We start from the raw sequence: 21082 nt of genomic DNA on the forward strand, positions 1-21082 counted from the left end.
ATTGTTTACCCCTACTAATCCTATTGGAAGGCTGTTCCAGAACATTACTCCTCTGATGGCTGGAAACCTTCTAATTTCCAGTCTATATTCACGACTAGTTTATACCCGTTTGTTGTTGTGCCAGCTTTGTCCTTTAGCTTAAATTGCTCTTGAGACATGTACTAAGCATCTGCACGGACTCATGAGGATGAAGGTCTCTTGTCTTTATACCCAGCATGCCAGCAGGCATTGGATTGATCGGGCCCTTAGTAGTACACAATACCATTTTTCACCTCTTGGCCCTATCAGTATCGGCAGAATCTAAAGTTTGAAGTCAGTTAGTTCTATTAAGGGGCTCAGTCATTCTCTCCTATTTGGGTTTCCCTCACAGTCTTCTATCAGAGGAATGGCATTTGCTGCTCCCCATGTGTGACAGTCAGGGTCCAGTTACCCCAAGGAGAGAACGGAAGGTTTAAGTCATTAGTCTCATAGTCATTATAATATGTATACAGTTTATGGTTGTGAATATATGTATGTAGAAAATTGTAATAGATACTGTGGTGCAACTTCAGCATCACCTCACAACAGGGCGGTGAAGCAATCAGACCGAGAGGAATTATCTCCCCACCCAGAGGAGACTAGCTTCAAACATGTAGCCATTGGCCAATCCAAGAAAAAACATTGAGGAACCATCAAAGTAAAGGGAAATGGCTTGAAACTGAAAAGAAAATCACAGTCTTCGAAAACTAAGAAAGGAGGGAGTTTTCCCCACTTTGAATATCTATTGTGAGTAGTGACTGAAGCGGGGGGGAGGCTAACCATTTTAAAATGGAAGTGATTTGAATTGAAGAGCCTCCTGCCTTGAGACTGTCCCCCAAGTTCTGGATGCTATCAGTGAATACTGGCATAAGCACCAACTCTGTGGATGCTCCAGCCCTGGAGCACCCATGGAAAAAAACTAGCGGGTGCTTAGCACCCACCGGCAGTCAGCTTCTCTCCAACCCCTGCCAGTGTCCCTGCTGATCAACTCCTCTCGCTCCCTCCAAGCGCCTCCTGCCTGCCGCAATGAGCTGTTCCTGCAGAGCAGGGGTGGGACAAGGTGGCTGGGGGTGGGGCCTTGGGGAAAGGGGTGGAGTGGGGGTGGAGCACTGCCGGGGCAAGGAAGAAGCCAGCGCCTGTGAATACTGGATCTCCCTTACAGCTAAGGGGTAAGCTGGGAAACTTTTAAGGCAATAGGTAACTCTTATTAGAAAAGGGATTTTGTCTAATAGGAAAGTGCAAAGCCTGTGATTGTCTTTGTTTATTTTCATACCAAGCAGATCTCTGTTGTGCAAGCTGGAACACACGCTCCACACAAAATAAACTGGTATCTGAGGGACTGGCTTCATGTCTTCAAGGATGACAGATCAGATGTGAAAAAACCAAGTATCTGGTAGTTAAGAACTTGGGATGGACATATTTAGGGAGACTTGGGACCGCAAGGGCTGGCATCACCCGGCAAAGAGTAATTGGGCTGGTGAGAGCTAGGGTCAAACCTTATGCTTGTGGGCCGGCTGCTGGTGTCAGAGATCTGAACCATGGCTGCACAGCACCAAGGCATCCAAAGGGCAGGCATTAGCCTGGTCTGGGTGGACCCCAAAATGTCACACCATAGCAGAAGCCATGGGTTCCATATCCCAAACATGCAGCCTTTCCCTCAGGTCTGTGTGGATTCTGGGGAACATGCAAGAGGGAATGGGGTATCCTCTGTAATTGCTTGATTTGCTACAGTCCCTGGAGAATGTGTTCCCTATGCCACTAGCTACCCCAGGAAGGAGAGGTTGCTTTGGAGCACAGAGAGGGGAAAACAGTTTCAGTAACTTCAGACTCTATCTGCAGTAATTTATGCTCACTTCCTGTTCAGGTTTTGGAAAGTACCCACTTCCCACTCATCCAGACTGGTGGAAGCTTCCTGCATGGTATAAGGGTGGGGAGGGCAGTATGTTGCAAAGGTGGTGTCCCTTTTGGCAGGCAAAGGGAGATCCTGCACACAACGCCCTCTGTGTGCTGGTGTACAGAATAAGACCTGGTCCTATTGTGATGGGGTCCCCGGGGTGCAACCTGGACTGTGGGACCGCTGAGCCCTCCAAACCCACCAACCTCGCTTGCCTCTCACGCTGTGATGCTGATGTCAAACTATAAACCTCTGACAGGCACTGCACTTACACAGCCATCCACAGGCAGGGACATACCCAACTGACTTACATGAGTGATCTCCCAGCCACTCATGAACCAGCAATAGAGAGGTTCCAGCCAATTCTCCGCCCCGCCCCCCCACCAGCTCCCCAGCCTTGTAGCCCAGAACTGTACTATCTTGCACTGGTCAGAAGCCTGACCAGTGCAAGTTCATTACTTAGTTCACCACTTCTTCATAGGAAAGTGGACATACGCCAGCCTTTGTGACCTGAGCAGATTTCCCAAGCACTTTAGACAAACTCACTGGTAAGGATAAAACATTAACTTAGTTTATTAACTACAGAAAGATAGTTTTTAAGTGATTATAAGTGGTAGGCATAAAGGAGATAGTTACCTTAAGAAGTAAAAATAGAAACATGCGTTCTAAATCCTAAACTTTTATTCTAAGCAAGTGTTGGATCGAACAGCTTTTCTCACCCTGACAGATGGTACAAGCAGGTTACAGTTCCTAAGTACATAGACTGGACTCCCTTTCCAGCCTGGGACCAAACTTCCCCAGTTCAAAGTCTTTGTCCTCCAGATGTTCTTCCAGATGTTGGGGGTGGGGGAGGGAAGAGACCCACTGTCTCTTTTATGCTTTCTTCCAGCTTGCTGGAAAGATCTTTGCTGTGATGTGTTAGTCTGCCCCCGTGGGGTACTTGCCTTCTCCAGCAAGACTGTGGGATAGTGGATTGGGTGTTAATGAGTCATTAATACTGTCTGGCTATTGATGGCTACTCCTTTGTTGTAACTGAAAGGCTGGTTGTGGGAGTTCCCAACCTCAGAACATATTTCCATAACACATATAGCAATACTTCATATCTTCACATACAATGATATGGTAGTATATACAATCCCACAGGATATTAATGTTCACCAGATCAAGACTTATAAAATGATATCCCTCAAGGCATACTTTGTACAAAACATATCCTAATATCACAGTGGTGAATATGGGGGCTCCAGGGTGCTACTTTGAGGTACAGAGTGTCTCACCTATGTTGCGAGCCATTATGGTTTTTAAGATTATCTTTGGAATGTGACTTATGAAGCAGTGCTGTCTTCCTGAGTCTGCAGATAGAATAGTTGGATCAACTTCTTCCTGATGTAAGCCCACTCATCTCCAGTGACAATCCACTGATATCAAACTGCTCTAATAGCTGTGGGGTACAAAATGGAGCATTAACTTTGAAGTGTAACAAAGACTGTGTAAATGTCCCCACTGTTAATTGTTTTACAGCCGACCCCTTTAACGAACATTCTGATCATCACAGTCTTGTGGGGAGAATTTGAGTAGATTACCACCACTTCCCTATCTGACCCCGGATAGTACTGTGACCCCTTCCTCCACAGAAAGACAGCCATGTAAAAGGATCAGACTCTTTTTTTTTTTTTTCTGTCCTTTGATAGGGCACGTACAAAGTAGACTGGCCTGCTGAAAAGGAATAGCCGTACTAAAGGACTGGGTATCTAAGTTCCCTCTAAGCTGCGCAGCAGGCTATAAAGGACCGTGCAGGCGCACAGCCACAGGGGCCTGGACAGGGGAGAGGTAGGGGCTGGGCAGGGAGGAGAGCAAGCTGGGGTGTGCAGGGCTGGCCCCAGAGCTGCTGCTGGTGGGGAGATGGCTAGGGGGAGTTCTCTCCTCCTGGGGGAGCCTGTACCCCAAACCCCTCATCCCTGGCCCCACCCCAGAACCCACACCCCCAGCCAGAGCCCTCACCCTGCTACACCCCAAGCCCAAACTCTCTGCCCCAGCCCTGAACCCCCTCCTGCACCCCAAATTCTTCATTCCCAGCCCCACCCCAGAGATTCAATCAACTCATCTAGATATTTGCTTTTTAGTGAAGTCAGTACAAATTAAAATTTCATACAGACGATGACTTGTTTATACTGCTCTATATACTGTACACTGAAATGCAAGTGCAGTATTTATATTCCGGTTGATTTATTTTATAATTATATGGTAGTCATGCGAAAGTAAGCAATTGTTCAATAATAGTGTTCTGTGACACTTCTGTATTTTTATGTCTGATTTTGTAAGCAAGTAGTTTTTAAGTTAAGTGAAAGTTGGGGATATGCAAGACAAATCAGACTCCTGAAACGGGTACAGTAGTCTGGAAAAGTTGAGAACCTCTGGTTTAGACCTAAAGATTCAGGTTTTACTGTTCAAAAACTATCTGGAACTTGAACATAATAAATTAAAATATTGGATTTTTAGTGCTGAGATGAGAAATGGGGACATGTACCTTATTGAAATACCTCCTTGATTGTTTCTTTAGAAATGCGATCTCCATCTCCTGGAAGAGGGCCCTCCTGTCACAGCAGTGCTGACTCGGGAGGAGGGACTCCGTTACTATAGGACTATGCAGACCATTCGGCGCATGGAACTGAAGTCAGACCAGTTGTATAAACAGAAGATTATTCGTGGCTTCTGCCATTTATGTGATGGTCAGGTGAGTGATAGGTCCAGAGAGTTCATAAAACAGTGTGGAGTCTTTGTTTGTTGCATTATTTAATGTAGGGGTTTGAATGAAGAGGGAGCTAAGTTTAGAAGCATAAATAAATTTTAGAAGTGGAAAATACCTTAGTCTTAAAGCATAGCTTGATCACGGACACCCCTTCTCTTTCAACATATGTATAAACCAAAATTTGGTCTATTTTTCCTTATTTAAAAAGACAAACAAAAAATCCACTTTAGATCATATGTGCCCCAGCTAATGAGGTCAGAAGAAGATCTACCTGTAGCTTCCTCAGGGCAACAGATGGGAGGGAGAAGGCAGGAAGCTGCTGAAGATGGGCACAGGGAACCAGCATCTGCAATGTTCTGTTTACAGCTAATCTGGAGGTGGAGGCAGGGCTGGGGTTGCCTGTTTCCTCCACATCAAGCTTCCCAGATGTCCTTTGGGAAGGCTGGGGCAAAAAACATTTGGCCTCTAAAATAGCATCTGCCAGCAGGGAAAGAACTTCAGGGATGTTTGTGGCCTAGTTTTGCTGCCTGTCCTTTTTCCCCCTTTTTGGGTGTGGTGCAAAATCCCCTCTTCTGTGAGATGGCTGATGATACTTGTCTCCCCCGCTCACTGATCCTGGGGAATGGAAAGGTCAGTCACGGTGAGCATGGGAAGAGCAGTGCTTAAGAGGTTGAACACACAGGCAGTGACAGTGGTCTGCAAGCTTTCCTAGTTTCTCACCTTCCTGAACATAATCATCAATCTCCTCCTATGCTGGTTTTGATTATTTTGGAGGTGCAGACTGTTGTAGTCAAAGGACCTAGCTCCAGCCCCATGTCAGGCATATGACTCTGTTGGGGTGCAGGACAGTTGACTGTACCTGGTGCCTCCATTGCTACAGGTCTTCTAAGTATGGACTGGGGACCTTGGCCCCCAGCCTCAAGAGCTGGTTAGAGGAGTCTCATGTTTTGTCCCCTGTTGTCAGACTTATTTTTCCTTTACAACAGGAAGCATGCTGTGTTGGACTTCAAGCTGCCATGAAACAAACCGATCACTTGATAACAGCATACCGGGCTCATGGCTATGTCCACACACGTGGAACTCCTGTCCGAGAGATCCTTGCTGAGCTTACAGGTTCATTTTGAATAAAATAATAAAGATAAATGAGGATCCAGGCACTGCTGTACCTATCTTGCATCAGCATTTCCAGATAACATCTAAACCAGTGATACTCAGACTGAGGCTCGCGAGCCGCAAGTGGCTCTTTAATGTGCCTCCTACAGCTCTTTGCTGCACATGATATTAAAACACTGTGTGATTTAATTAGTAACCAAGATGCTTTTACTATGTTAGTAACCAATTGTAGTTGATAAAATAATAATACTTGGTCATTTTGCTGTGAGAATAATATACATACAATACTAAATATTTCCTGTCATACTGTTTAAATATGAATATATAGTCCTATAGTAAATTAAACCGTGAATTTACACTGCTGTGGCTCTTTTGGGTTAATGTGGCTCCTGAACCACTGAGGTCTGAGTATCACTGATCCAGACTAACTATGACATACTAAATACATTGGGACATGGGATGTCACACAGTAACATGGGAAAGTTAAATCATCAGTATTCTGTGACCTCTCTGGATGCCTCACAATAAAGTCACAAGGTAACTTTAATACTCAGATACTTCTCATGACTTGGAGTAAGTAATACAAAATGCTATTCCTTTCAGTTAACACCACTTCTGAAAACTTTTCTTGATATCATAGACTCTGTCTACATGAGCATTATCTAGAAGCATGTCTTGCTACAGTAGCTTTATTATTACTTGTGCTATAGGTCCCATCTAAACTATGCTTTTGGTGGACCTTATTTATTCATGATAGGATTTGACAGCCTCCAGTTTTGCAATTTGGATGGTTCTGACCCTGAGCTGTACTACTGCCTCGGTCTTTACAGGAGTGGTAGCACAGCACGGCTTCATCTATAATGCACAACTGAATTGTGTCAGGGATGACCTGAGTACACGAGGGAACTCTTATTATGGTATTTGCTACAGTGAAACTGAGATAATACATTAGACTGGTCAGGAAAACCCAGGTTAGAACCTTTGTCTCAGGAACCATATTTACACAAGGTTGTGACTAACCGTGTTTCTCTGCTATAGCTTATAGCATGTATCAGAGGTATGAGGGGACTGACTGAACACAGATAGGATCTGCTTCCTTGTTAGAAAATACTAAGCTGTTATAGAATGATGGGACTCTTCCTGTAGATGTTTGTTTTTCATTTCTCTCGCTAATCTCATTTAGTGTTTACTTTGATGCTAGTTGTAATGGTTGCACTGTTTTCTTCTATTCCCCATCTGTTTGTAGGCTAACAGTTGTGTCCTGTCAGATACTTAAAATGTAACCTCTTTGGAAAAGGGTCTGTCTTTTCATTATATGTCTACACCTTTCAGGTCGAAAAGGAGGATGTGCTAAGGGAAAAGGAGGATCAATGCACATGTATGGCCAGAACTTCTATGGTGGCAATGGTATTGTTGGTGCTCAGGTACTATGATGCAGTATGCAAATGTCTAGCATTTTAAAATCAAATTAAATCTCACTTAGAGAGGTTCTGTGCCAGCATCACCTTTCTTGCTATGGGCCTGCCGGCAGCAATCATTGCTGTACGTGGCCATAGTCTAAATTGGTTTCCACTTAATGCTTTCCAAGCCAAAACATATAGCTGAATCTAACAGATTAAACTCCTGATATTTTTTAATGTTATGTGAAAACTAGAGTTAAGATTTGATTCCTGTTACAATCTAATGGAAATGAGTTAACAGCCTTTGTAGCTATACTCTTCATATATACTCTTCTTCGGGGGGAGGGATAGCTCAGTGGTTTGAGCATTGGCCTGCTAAACCCAGGGTTGTGAGTTCAATCCTTGAGGGGGCCATTTAGGGATATGGGGCAAAAATTGAGGATTGGTCCTGCTTTGAGCAGGGGGTTGGACAAGATGATCTCCTGAGATCCCTTCCAACTCTGATATTCTATGATTCATTATTAATTGCATACATCTACAAAAGTTAATTTTTATAGTTCTCAGCTGTCTACAACTGTTCCAAATGTTGCTCTAAAAATATCAGTTTGACTTGTTAAATCTGTTTTATATTTCACTGTAGGTTCCTCTTGGAGCTGGGATTGCCTTGGCCTGTAAGTACTTTGGCAAAGATGAGATCTGTTTGACTTTATATGGAGATGGTGCTGCCAATCAAGTAAGCTTTCTTGATTTTAAATGTGTTTAGTAAGAGTAGTCCTATGTATGCCCTATTGACATTCATTTCAATCACTTTGTGACTTATATGTAGAAGTCAGTAAGTTTGGCAGTTGTGATGGAGGGAGGGTTTTAGAATGTGGACAGTTGTCCACTGGTAACTGCTGGTAACTACTTAAGAACCAGACTCATGTCATATAGATTGCTGAGCAGTTGTCAGAGAACTTTTGGTCACTCTCAGGCTGCTGCTCTGTCTAATCACTCTATATACTTTAAAAAGAAAAGGAGGACTTGTGGCACCTTAGAGACTAACAAATTTATTTGAGCATAAGCTTTCGTGAGCTACAGCTCCCTTCATCCGATGAAGGGAGCTGTAGCTCACGAAAGCTTATGCTCAAATAAATTTGTTAGTCTCTAAGGTGCCACAAGTCCTCCTTTTCTTTTTGTGGATACAGACTAACACGGCTGCTACTCTGAAATCTATATACTTTAGGCATTCACGCTGATTGAATTATAGAAATATTTTAGAGCTTGGAAACTTTAAGTTTGGAAGGCTTATAAGTTAGGGAACTAGGCTTGCTTTCCAAAGGTAGATCTGAAAGACAAGAGAAGTGGTGGTGGAAATCTTCACCCTAGTGGTTCTTCGCATACCAGAAGTGTAAAGGATCCTGGAATGCCTACAAGGGTCTGCTTGGAAGCACATCTTTCACTTAAACTTATTGCTAGTAGGTGCCTTATAATTTTGAAGCGCCATATTCCTCACCACTCCCCGCATTTGGAGCTCTGTTCCCCTGCAGGAAGCTGTGGGGGAGTGGGGCCAGATCTTCACTATTCTAGCCCTGTCTAGCCTGCAAGTGTTGAGGGGAGAGGTCTTTACATACTCTGGACCTGCCCTGTGAACAACTCTCATACTGCCTGCCTCTGCTGTTACTCATGGCTTTCCTAAGTAGGAGAAGCATGATGTTGACATGATTCTTGAGTTTCTCTGCTGTCCAGAGTTCTCAAGTGCAGCACTCAAACTGACTAGTGGTGTTAATTTCATTCTGACTTCACTCTGTTGGTGCTTGGAAAAATCCACGAGCTGTAGCAGACAGAATAGACCTGTCTTCCTGAAGACCTGGGGTGGGGAATCAGCTTATATTTGATTCACATATGAAAGGTTATTTACTCCTGAGGGCATTCTGCACCAAAATATTAAAATTTCTGTGCACAGTGTTTTAAAATTCTGCAAATTTTATTTGTCAAATAAATGTGGAGGCTCCAGCATGGCATTGGGGAGCACAGGCCACTGGCTTCACAGAAGTGGGAGATGACTGTGCAGCTCCCCTCTCGGACACGATGAGGTTGCAGCCAACCCTGACGCAGCCCCTCCATGCCAGGTGCACCAGGTGTGGGCAGACAGGCTCAGCAAGGCAGGATCCAAGTGCGGAGGAGTTTGGTGTGGGTTGAGAGGGTTCTGTGTGGGGCAATCTGGGTGCAGGTGGCTCAGTGGGGGATCCAGGTGCGGGGAGGATCTGCATGCACAGGGGCTTGTTGGGGGGGTTCTGGGTGCAACAATAATGGGACTCTGCAGAGGGGGTCCAGGTGAATGTGGTTGGGGCTCAGTAGGGTGGGGATCTGGCTGTGGGTGGCTCATTGAGGTGGTGCAGGGGAAGTGACACTTGGCAAGAGGGTCTGGGTATGAGGGTGTCTGGGTTCACAGGGGTGGGCAGTTGTGGTAGCAGCTCCCTGTACAGTGATCCCTCCCTTTGCAGCTGAGGAGCGATGGGCTCAGGAAGCGGGATGGGGGAGGAGTTTGCAGAGTTTTCTAAAGCTGGGGGAGAAATCTGGGGGTGCCATGCAAGGGAAGTCCTGTCCTCCCCACAGGGTAGGAGCCACCAGCCAGGTCTTCCCCCGTCCTGCCTGCTGCCTCGCGGTGATTTTTCTCTCTGCTGGCTGCCAGGGGCACCCAAAAAATACTGCTGGGGAGGGCTGCATGACCACTCTTGTGGGTTCCCTTTGCTTCCCCATCAGAACATCATTTTTCTGCAGGGAAGCAAAGAAATCTACAGGGGAACATAAATTTTGCACATGCGCAGTGGCACAGAATTCCCCCAGGAGTAGGTTATTTTACCAATAAGGGCTAGAAACTTAACTATAGCAACTTCTACAGAAATCTGGGCTTTAAATCTCCTCTCCCCACACTGTGGAAGCCATTCCAGTTTCCACTAGCAAACGGAGTTCTCAAGTGATGACCTTTTCTGTGACCTCTACTTGCATAGAGTAGTTGATACAACAGTGTTGGAACTTTCTTTATGTAGCGGAAGTAGAACTGTAACACATTACATGTGTAGTCCAACATTGCTTTTATTAAAGTAGTTTTCAAATTTTGTATTGAAAATATTTTAGTGTTGTGAACTCTTTGGTGCATCAGTTTATCCTGAATGTTGCTATCTAGGGGTTAAGGATAATATTTTTTAATGGGCGAGTATTTTACTACATACGGGTTAAGATGAAAAGTAGATTTTCAACCCTATGATTTTCTTTCAAGACTGAACTGACTCAGAATTTGAGTTCACTATCAGAGTTAAATACTAGCCAGACCTTTGATGGAAGTGAAAGAACTCCTGTAGGCCTTGATACTTAAAATTTAAAGAATCCAAGGGGGGACCCAACTTACATGTTACTGTTTTTCTTCCAGGGTCAGATATTTGAAACATATAATATGGCAGCCTTGTGGAAGCTGCCATGCATTTTCATCTGCGAGAACAACCGGTATGGAATGGGTACTTCAGTAGAGAGAGCTGCAGCCAGCACTGACTACTACAAAAGAGGAGACTACATTCCAGGGATAAGAGTGAGAACACTTTCCATCTTTTCCATATTTATGGTGGAGCAGATCATTACAGATCATGAATTCATACTGAATTTATGGGAATACTTAAATTGATTGTTCACCCTCTGAAGTCTGCTCTGATCTTATCTAATTAAAAAGCTTTTCTGTTAACAGGTGGATGGTATGGATATTCTCTGTGTGAGAGAAGCAACAAAGTTTGCAGCTGAACACTGTAGATCTGGAAAAGTAAGTTACTCAATATCAGTCCTTTACCATGGAAAAGGTAATTATTTTGTGCTATATTGCTCTCACGTACAAAATCTCATGCCAAGCCCGTACTCTGCAGTTAAATTATTTTTGAAATTCTCTTTGCATCTCTTTTTCTCAATTAAGGAAAGTTTCAGTGTCAAACATTTATTTATATACTATTTATTTGACCAAATTTTTCTCTATTTCTCTCAGTTTTACAGAAATGGACGGTCTAAATACCTTTTACCAATATTAATTGACTTAAGTAAAAAGACCATATTAAAACTGAAAAGCATGTATTTTCATCCGTTTTATGTCTTCTGCTGAGAGGATTTCTGAATATGCTTTAAACAATTGGTTCCCAAACTGGGGGGGGGGAGCGCAGAAATTCCAAGGGGGCGCGAGGCTGCCCGGCCCTTGAGCTCCTGGCCGGGGAGGCTAGCCCCCAGCCCCCCCCTGCTGTCCACCCTCCCCCATAGGTACGTCACTGCGCGGGCAGCGCGGCTGGCACCTGCCCACCTCCCAGGCTTTCCAATAAGCCAGTCCTGCTGCTCTGAGTGTCCTGGTAAGGAGGGGGGTCCCGGGGGGGGGCAGTCAAGGGACAGGGAGCGGTTGGATGGGGCAGAGGTTCTGGGTGGGGGGCAGTCAGGAGACAGGAAACAGGAGGCGTTGGATAGGCGTGGGGGTCCCGGGGGGGGGGGGGGCTGTCGGGGGTGGGGGTGTGGATAGGGGTCGGGGCAGTCAGGAGACGGGGAGCAGGGTGGGGGGGGTGTAGATATGGGGCTGGTCCCGGGGGCGGGGGAAGGTCGGGGACAAGGAGCAGGGGGGATTGGATAAGGAGTGGGGTCCCGGGGGGGGGTGGTTAGGGGCAGGGGATCCTGGGAAGGGGTGGTCAGGGAACAAGGATGATAGTAAAGGAGAGGTGGGGGGCGTGAGGGTTTCTCGAAAACTAAAAAGGGGGCGTGATGCCGAAAAGTTTGGAAACCACTGCTTTAAACATTTTATTTACCAATTAAAAGGTCAGTGGGGGAAAGAGGAACAATTCTGCTGTATTTGCAACTAATATAAAATAACTGAAGTAAATCTTTGTGAGATCATGTAGGAAGAGTAAAACTGAGCACTAAGTCTGAATTTTTAGAAAGTTCTCTTTAAAGAAGGCATATACAGTAATTTGCACTAACTCAGACATGATATAAAATCACAGTGAAGGCCTTCTGTATTGGAGTGTGTGTTCCACTTCCTCTGTTCTTTAGAACCAACGTGTAGACTTATGAAGTGGATGAATTTATTTTTGAATACTATTTTTGACACCAGAAGGGTACTGGCATGAAAGAAGCACAAGAGACCTAATCAGTGCTGATACAGCAAGGTCAACTCCGTTACAATCTTGAAAGGGAAGGACAATTTTATGCAACTGAAATTTGCTGAGTAATGATGGACTGATATCTGAAGCTGTGGAGCTATGCTGTTTAAATACTTGAGAACCAGGTAGTGAGAACAAGCTGCCAAGTGAGGTTATTAAATTGCCTTCACAAAACATATATCCAAGGTTCTTCTTGAAACCCATCTAAGAATAATTTAAGGATAATGAAATATCTCTTGTCCATGTTGCAAGAGATCATGTGTAATGCGAAGAGTGAGCTTGGAAAGGTGTTTTGGGGGAGCATTGGTGTTGTCTCATTCAAACACAAAATTTGTAGCTGAGGCGAGTGGGTAATGCCTGGATCTGTAGTATGTTGTTGTTGCTCTTTAGGCTTATGAAAACAACCATAAACTCTTTTTCCAGGGTCCTATGCTGATGGAGTTACAGACATATCGTTATCATGGACACAGTATGAGTGACCCTGGAATCAGGTACAGTAAAAAGGATTGTGTGAATTTACTCTATTGGTTAATCTATATACAAGGCCTAGTGAGTGGTAGAAAAGATGGTAGTAATGTTTCCTTTCTCCCTGTACCTGCACACTCAGAATCAAAAAATCAATGTCACTGACCAAAATGTAGAAATGTGGGTACCTTGCTGAAATCCACCTTTAGGCATGTAAAAAAAATTAAGGTTGAAATATTGCTGCTTATGAGACTCTGTGTGACCACTCCTATCCCATTGCCCAATAACACATCACCAGTCAGTAATGCTATACTGTATCTCTTCATAGGTTTATATTGCGCACATCACCGTAATGTCTGACTTAATATCTCTCTCAGTTGCTTTGACTCCTAATACTTCAAAGTGGCATAAGTCCCAATGTTAGATATATTTTTCAAAGATTCACATTCAGTAAGACCTTGTTTATTCTGCACCAACAAATTCCTTTTTCCACTATTTTACGTAAGCTTTAACTGAAAAACTGCTTGCTTTTAAACCTCTCTGGTGCATGCTTTCAATGCAGGTGTTGATTGTCCTTTGGTAGAGAAATTAAAGTAACAGTATTTTAATTTGGAATGAAAAATTCCATCTTCGTATTTTATGTAGTTTTCACCCTTAGCACACTAGCTCTACTCCTGAGTGTTTTTAAACACATTGGGGACTGATCACTGTGCTAGAGTTTCCGTGTGGATTCTGTATTTCAGGAAGGATATTTTCTAGCTATTGGAAAACATGGTCTGGTGATGAGAATTTCTAGGAGGAGGTAGTCCTGTTACACCATTCCCTCTATTTGTGTGTGTGATAATACTTGATTTTAGTCCCTGAAGGCCGGCTGCCAATTTCTTCAGTGATCAAACAATTTTCTGATTCATAGCTGAGTATAAGAGCAGGATTCTGTTCCTTCTTGTGCTTCATCGTTAAGATTTTTTTTTTTCCTGAGTTCTAACCAGTTACACCTGTGTGATCTAAGGGCATGTCTACACTTACTGGTAGATCAGCACTGCTGCAATTAATGCAGCGAGTGTTGATTTAGCGGGTCTGGTGAAGACATGCTAAATTGATGGGAGAGCCCTCTCCCATCGATTTGTGTACTCCACCTCCCTGAGAAGTGTAAGGGAAGTCGATGGGAGATGCTCTCCTGTCGACACCGTGCAGTGTAGCCACCGCAGTAAGTGGATCTTACTATGTCAGCTTCCGTTATGTTATTCACATAATGGAAGTCGCGTAAGTTAGATTGATTTACCACGGTAGTGTAGACCAGCCCTCAGAGAGCATAATTTGAAAATAATGGAGTTGCATGTGTATCAGTGGGGGACTAGTTTTCCTGCAGGTGGTTTGTGCAGGAAAGGAAAGACTCTGGACCCAGTTTAGGGGGCCAGTGAAGACAGCTGGAAAAATGTTTGCAACCAAACTGAGCACTAAGTCTGAATTTTTAGAAAGTTCTTTAACCTGAAAAGGGAAGTAATGGAAGCCTAAAAGTGCAGTCACTGAACCCTAGAGGAGAGATGAGACTGTAGGGAGCAGTCCTCCAGGGGCTAGGGCATGAGATGGCTTTAAGTATTTTTCATTTCTGAGTTTAGGCACTGCCTTATGTAGGCAATTGTCTTAAAAATACAAGTATATTCTGTCTAAGTACTTAAATTCCCCGTCGTCTGACAGAGATGAATTCATTAACACACCCCTCATGAGATGGAGCAGTATCCCTTTTTGAGGGAGTAAGTCACTTGCCCAGTCATGCAGAGTGGGAGTTGGATCCAGATCTCCCAACATTTTATTAGCCTTCACACCAATAATGACTTTTTTCACCAGTAAATTAACTGTGTTGATTGATTTCATTCTAATTCTTGCTCTGTGTCAATGGGTAATCACAACTCTGATGTCCGGGTGTTCGTGTGGGGGGGACTTATATAATCATGTCTTTCCTTGGCTCCCACAGCTATCGTACTAGGGAAGAAATTCAGGAAGTCAGAAGCAAAAGTGACCCTATTACTCTGCTGAAGGACAGAATGGTTAACAGCAATCTTTCTAGTGTCGAGGAATTGAAGGTATTAAGTGATATTTTGCAGATGACTCTTGGTGATAACCTGTTAAGGCGTAAATGAGCAGCCTGTAAAAGAGCAACAAGACGTTGCAGTAAGTGGCCCTGTGAGATCGTGCTGCCAAGAGTTTCTCTCTCTCCAACCCCGGCTGCGTAAAAGTGGTATTGGTGAGAAATAAGGGACTAATAAAAATATTCAGGGTTTTCCTATTTAAACAAAAGGAGTCTAAGAACGTTAACTAACTAACTGAGACAAAACTACATGCAAGTGAGTTTACGCTTTACTGCGTGTGTTCTGTTTCTGAACAACAGAATTCAGTGCAGTATTTCCCCTTGCAAACTTTGAAGTGAGTGACAGCTCTTGGAGGGGGTAGAGGGAAGGCTTTTTGTCACCTGGGAATTGTATTTTAAAATGCCTACTACTTGGTGCATTTAAAAACCGTTTTTTTTAAATTAGGCTATTTTGAAAACCCCAGGGATAAACCACTGCTTCTTGGGATTAACTCCGAAGATGTCAGTTTGGTGGTGGCAGGTCCCAGAAAGTCCTCTCTAACATCTCCACCCAAGTGTCGCAAATACTATGCTACAGCTGTGTTACACTCTTTCTGCACTTCTTTGCAGTTTCTGCTGTTTATCAAGATAAGATTTTTCTTCTTTGAATTGGCAATACACATCTGGCAAGAGGCACAGGTCACTTAAAAAGATGAAAGCTTTAACATCTTAATTTGTAACCAGAACTGAAAAAGAGGAAATGTAGAATATGCGTGTTGTTAATTACAGCTGTAGCTCTTTAAGTAGTGTGTAGGTTTGAGTCTACAAAATAAAAGCATGTTAAATAGTTCAGTTTCCGACAAAGAACAGAACTTTATCATAGGACTTTCATGTAAAAGTAAAGGGGATTGGCCAGATTTACATGCTTTCATTTTCTGCCCAGTTCAGAGAAAGGTGGTTATATTTTACCTTTGAAGGCAATTTGTGTATAAGAGCCTTTTCTTATTCTGGTCCCAATCCCAGCATTTGGAACGTGAGCATATGCCAACTCTGAAGTGTTCCATCAGTGCATTATAAATTCCATGATGAGGGAGTTATTTTGTTTTTAAATTGGCCTGGAAGGATTAAATGATGATAACCATCCATTTAACCACACACACAAACCCATGAAAAAAATATTTCCATTGAAGTTTACAGAAAGACAAAGTAAGAAAAATGTGGTAAGAACTAACTTAAGGATATTTACTTTATGATATTGACATTGAGATTCAAAAAGTTAAAACTTTGTCATTAAATAATTGTCTGACCCTGCCCCCCCCCGGCATAATTTTCCACATCTCTGAAACTTTAATTGTGGGGGAGGGGGAGCTTAATCATTGATATTGCACACTGCACTTTAAATAAATAAATTAAATTCTGCCAGGCTTATCTTGTGAATCTACTAAGCACGTTACTGAAACATAATTAGCGGTAATTCTAGAGAAGAGTTAGACTTCTGGTAGTTTATTAATTCTCAGTGTCCTGCATGTGATTAAAAAGTAATTTACCTAACAGGTTAATGACTGCAGTATAGTCATTTGGTCCTGTGGGGAGGAGTTAGTTGCCAGAGTTCAGTAACCCCTCAGGAAATGGCTTATTATTCCCTGCTTGAGAGTTTTGTATGCTTAACTAACAGGTAAAGTTTGCAAAAGCTCTCTCCACATGTGTCTGGCAGTCAGGAGCTGTAATGGAAAGGGATAGTGTGATCATGAGCCCTTTTGAATGACAAGATGACTAAAGTGACCTTTGGGCTTGAAGTTTAATTTTAGCCTATTAGGCATTTGAAGCTCCCATGTTTGGCCAAATCTTGCAGTTCTCATTCAGGCAAATGTAGTTCCTATTGAATACCACTAGAAGTTTGCCTGAATATGGATCTTCTGATGTAACCCTATCTCACTCTGCATTAGTTGCTGAAAAGAGGAAATCCAGCAATGGGCAGTAACTATTCCATCTGCCACGCCCTTTTATACGAACAGACCAACATTTCTTTTAAGATTGCTTTCTCTGTCACAGCCTCACCTGTCTTCTGTGTTTTAGGAGATTGATGTGGAAGTAAGGAAGGAAATTGAGGACGCAGCTCAGTTTGCTACCACTGATCCAGAACCACCCTTGGAAGAATTAGGCAACCATATCTACAAAAATGAGCCACCCTTTGAAGTACGTGGCCCCAGTCAGTGGATCAAATACAAGTCTGTTTGCTAAAATGAATGCAGTTTACTCCAGCAGCCTGTGGCCTTTTTGGGAGGATTAAATTTTGTATTCATAGTAAGAATGAACTGTTCATATTTAAGGTTTGTTTATTTGGAAGAATAAAATTGCTTTCAGCCAAGGACAGCCAAACATTATGTAGAAAAATGCATGAACCCATGGATAAGGAGCTGAATTAGGATAAAGCAATGGTTATTTAAATCGCTATAAATTTGCTTCAGTGGGTGGTTTTGGATTGCTTTACTTACGAAAGTTACTCCTCTAAATGTTTTGAATAAAAATCATGTTATGTATGGTATATAAATATACTGTCACATGAAAGTGGTCTACTGTGCCTGTTCGCTTTGGGTGTGAGATCAGAGGCTTGTCATACCATTTTTTGTTGTCAGGCCCCAACTCTTTCAATAAGTTGTAAAGAGAAATAAGGATTTACTTCGGAATTTATAGAACTTGAAGATGGGACTAACACTATACAAATTAGTGTTTATGATTTTGTTAAATTGGTTTTGCTGCTTAAGGAAATGAAACTCTAGCCACAGAAAGCAAACATTTCAATATTTAATTATCCAGAAGTTCTAGGTAACCACATACATTTCCCTATCTTTTATATACATTTGGTTAATACTTAATAATCAGTGCACATGATAGCAGAACTGTACAACACCTTCTAAAAAATCTGACGTATCTAAAATTAGAATGCATTTTAAATACAAGACTGTTCAACAAATAGACTGGTCTAGGTATAAGGCACGTGCTTTATTAAAAACAGCAAGCTGGTTTTTTCAGCTGTAGTTATTTACATTGACAGATGCATTACATACATAATGCACTTAATTTTTACAAATGATTAGAGAGTGGTTTTACAGATGTTTCAACATCCAGGATCTAATGAGCAAAAATCACAAACACCCGCTCAAAGAAAGCTATGCTAATGTCCACTGTGCATTACATTTTGAAGTTAAATTTTTACATTGATAAACAGGCCATTTAGCTGTGCAAAATTGCAGGACCAATATAAAACAATCTAATAATTTAAGGCTTACTTGGAATGTGTTTTCTGCCTGTGCAACTGTAAGAAAGAATTAACTGTTGGTTTCTGAGGGCTTATTAGCCATTTTTCTGTGGTTTAATATTGCATTCCAAATTCTGCAGAGAACACCACCACTATAAAGATGAAATGAAAATAGGAAATAACACTGAATTAGAAACTATATTTAAAATTCCAAAACATTATGCCAGTAGTAATTGCACTCTTGGAAAGCGTTGGGAGAATTTTTTTAAATTCTGTGTGTGATCTCTCCTAGGGAACAGGAAATTCCAAATAGTGATAGAGGGGAGAGCTGGCTAAAGCAAGCTGGAGATAATAATTTTCATCTATCACTAAATACGTCAAACTGCTTTTCCATTACTGCCAGAGGTTAATATTTTTGAGGAAGAATTTTGATTTTTTTTTTAAATCCTTTCACAAGGCTGTAAATAATTTGTGCATAATTTCCAAAAATTTACTCTTCCTCAGTTAGTACGTAAGTCAATCAATGTGAACTTTCTGGAATGCCAACATAGAAAAGCCACCCATAATGGCCCTCATGTCCAAGAAAGGATGACTATGTAAAGAAGACTTCACTTAATGTTAAGTCTGTGGCATCCCAACTGTTCTAGATAAAATTAAACTTGCCCCAGTGATCCTGCATGAAAGTGTCCCTTGCGCCATAGGCCTTAACACCTACATGTTTAAATATTCTTTCAAGTTTACTAAAAGAAAATCTTTACAAGGGGTTCTTGCTATTAAATAAGCTTTCACAGCTTCATTGCACAAACTCATTTTTTGATAAGGACCACTACAGTGATCCTTGACATCTTTATATTAAGACCAATAGAATGGCCAGCACATTTCTGGCAGTATTCAAACATTGCCTTACCGTAGTCTAAGGTATCTCAAGTCATCCTTAGTGATACTATTAAGGACATCATTTAGTGCGTAATCCTCTTCAGCAAACTGAAAGGCAGAGTTGTTCCTAAATTAAGTTATGTAATTTCATTGAAACCAAACTGGTATTAACAATAAACAGATTGTTAATTTTTGTTTTTTTACCCTCTCAATTGCATCTGAGTCAGCTCCTTGTTGTCTTAACCAATCTAGGAGCTCCTGGTCTACATTCTGTACAGGAGCTCCCGGGAGCCTTTGAAATTCTGTAATAATTTAAATATGTAGGTTAACAGGTCAACAACATGTAGAATTGTACAGCTGTATGGGTATTTTCTAGGGCAAAAATAGTTAGCATCAGCAAGCTGATGCTTTCCTCAAATAGAACACACCCTATGTCTGTGGGCCACCCATTTCTTCTTAGACTATTGCAAGGCCAAAAATACAATCATGCAAAATTATTTAGTGAGTCCCATTTAATGAGAATCTGATTCAAGCAAAGCTTTTGGTAAGCATTTGGAACTGAGTGCAAGGCAATCTACAGAAATATAACCCCTCCTACCTGTAGGCTTGGACTGTAACTGAAGCAGGTGTAACTCCTGGGTTTTCTGCTCTAGAGTTTGCCGTAAGAGGGTTTGATACTCGCTCTCCTTCTGAACCAGGATTTCCAAAAGCCTATGAAATGTGACCAAAACCGTAGATAGTCAAGTTGAGAATAAAATCTGTATTCCTATTTTAATGTCCCAAAGAGTATCTTGAGTACTTTCAAAAATAAGAGCTGTTAAATACCAGTATTTACAGAAGAGCCATATCTACACATTGCTGAGTTAATTCCCTTTCCAAATGAGTACTTTCTCCTACACAAACAGCCAAACAAAATGCAGTCCAATTCCTAACCCAGAGTTGAAATCCTTTCCTGTAAACATACAAATACAGTAACTGTAGTCAAATATTCTAGCAACTATTTTCCTTTTATTAAGTAATTTTGGTTTGATGTTTTACAGTCTCTGAAAACTAGGATAAAAGTGGCGTTAAGAGAGATGTATCCTATCTAACAAATCGTGTTTCGTAAACTCTTCGGTGCAGAGTGTGAGTGGAAAAGGATGTTTCAGGTTGACAAGTGCCAAATAATTTTTTCTCCAATATTACTAAAATTTATAGTTTAGAGAAACAAGAAAGGTTCGTTAAAAACAAATTTTAATTATATGCCAATACAGCGAAGGTCCTCCCACTATTTTAATCACGTGGGGGTTTTTTGCCAGGCCTTAGGGGACACCACAATTATAAACAAGCAAAATCACAACTACTGACTTTACTAATAAAATTAAAACTAAACAAGCAAGCAATAACTGTTACTTCAGTTAGTCTTTTCGTATGTGGAGAATTAACAAGATTACACCTTAAAGAGTGGGCCTGCCTCTAGTAGGGGAGCTCTTTTCTTGCTAAATTAAGACCCAAGTACATTATTCCCCAAATTAGTATTGAGTCCAGCCTCAATGTAAACAGCTTCTAGAAGGGCTAGCGAACTTTAAGCAGCTCTGACACCCGTTTCCACATCTATAAACTGTTTTATGATGATATACCAAAGGTAAGTGATCCTAGGCTAAGTCTTATGAACCCAAGGAAAGTGTTTAAATCAGTTACTCAAAAGAAGCCATTCATAGAGCTGTCTTGGGACAGAGAAAATAATCCAGAATTTTAACCCAAATTACATCCCACATTTTTGCTGTTTGCCAAGGTTAGTTTATGACACTCTGTAGCAATGCATAGGCTAAACAATCTTGTTTTTAACAAAAGGAGCTGTTAATACCCTAAGTCCAAATATTGCACTGCAATTGTAAAAGTCACTGCAAGAAAAATTTAAATTCTTTGTGAGTCCTTTGGCAAATTGCATCTCACTCATCGTGCTGAACTGGAAGGCTGCTGCATCTTGATGCTGTTCTGTGGCTTCTTTCTTGTTAGCTGTCCAATTGCTGCTGTTGCTTGCTTGCAGAAGTGTCAAACAGGCTGTGTGATGAGTGCGCTTCTGAGAGCTGCCTGCTGAA

The 21082-nt window shown here is 42.0% G+C and overlaps 2 protein-coding genes across 8 annotated transcripts in view; one reads left to right on the forward strand and one right to left on the reverse strand.

Annotated features, from left to right (window-relative positions):
• The window catches only part of PDHA1 (pyruvate dehydrogenase E1 subunit alpha 1), a 28153-nt gene extending 10719 nt beyond the window's left edge, over positions 1 to 17434 (forward strand). For 3 of the 4 annotated variants that reach the window (XM_037901433.2, XM_037901429.2, XM_043537955.1), the window contains 9 exons: positions 4473 to 4646; positions 5648 to 5774; positions 7107 to 7198; positions 7815 to 7907; positions 10587 to 10742; positions 10896 to 10967; positions 12757 to 12824; positions 14774 to 14882; positions 16943 to 17434. In XM_037901433.2, the coding sequence (XP_037757361.1) occupies positions 4473 to 4646; positions 5648 to 5774; positions 7107 to 7198; positions 7815 to 7907; positions 10587 to 10742; positions 10896 to 10967; positions 12757 to 12824; positions 14774 to 14882; positions 16943 to 17107 (1056 nt within the window). In that variant the 3' untranslated portion in view covers positions 17108 to 17434. Of the gene's footprint in view, positions 1 to 1326; positions 2461 to 4472; positions 4647 to 5647; positions 5775 to 7106; positions 7199 to 7814; positions 7908 to 10586; positions 10743 to 10895; positions 10968 to 12756; positions 12825 to 14773; positions 14883 to 16942 lie in introns of those variants that run through there. The other variant, XM_037901438.2, reaches the window with a different exon arrangement.
• A 143-nt stretch (positions 17435 to 17577) lies between these two features.
• MAP3K15 (mitogen-activated protein kinase kinase kinase 15) overlaps positions 17578 to 21082 on the reverse strand; it is a 147003-nt gene continuing 143498 nt past the window's right edge. For 3 of the 4 annotated variants that reach the window (XM_043537952.1, XM_007070485.4, XM_043537954.1), the window contains 4 exons: positions 19600 to 19712; positions 19206 to 19303; positions 19033 to 19109; positions 17578 to 18277 (listed from right to left, as the gene is read on the reverse strand). In XM_043537952.1, coding sequence (XP_043393887.1) covers positions 18196 to 18277; positions 19033 to 19109; positions 19206 to 19303; positions 19600 to 19712 — 370 coding nt within the window. In that variant the 3' untranslated portion in view covers positions 17578 to 18195. The remainder of the gene's footprint in view (positions 18278 to 19032; positions 19110 to 19205; positions 19304 to 19599; positions 19713 to 21082) is intronic. The other variant, XR_006287863.1, reaches the window with a different exon arrangement.

Source organism: Chelonia mydas, chromosome 1, assembly GCF_015237465.2.
Source record: "Chelonia mydas isolate rCheMyd1 chromosome 1, rCheMyd1.pri.v2, whole genome shotgun sequence".
NCBI classification, from domain to species: Eukaryota; Metazoa; Chordata; order Testudines; family Cheloniidae; genus Chelonia; species Chelonia mydas.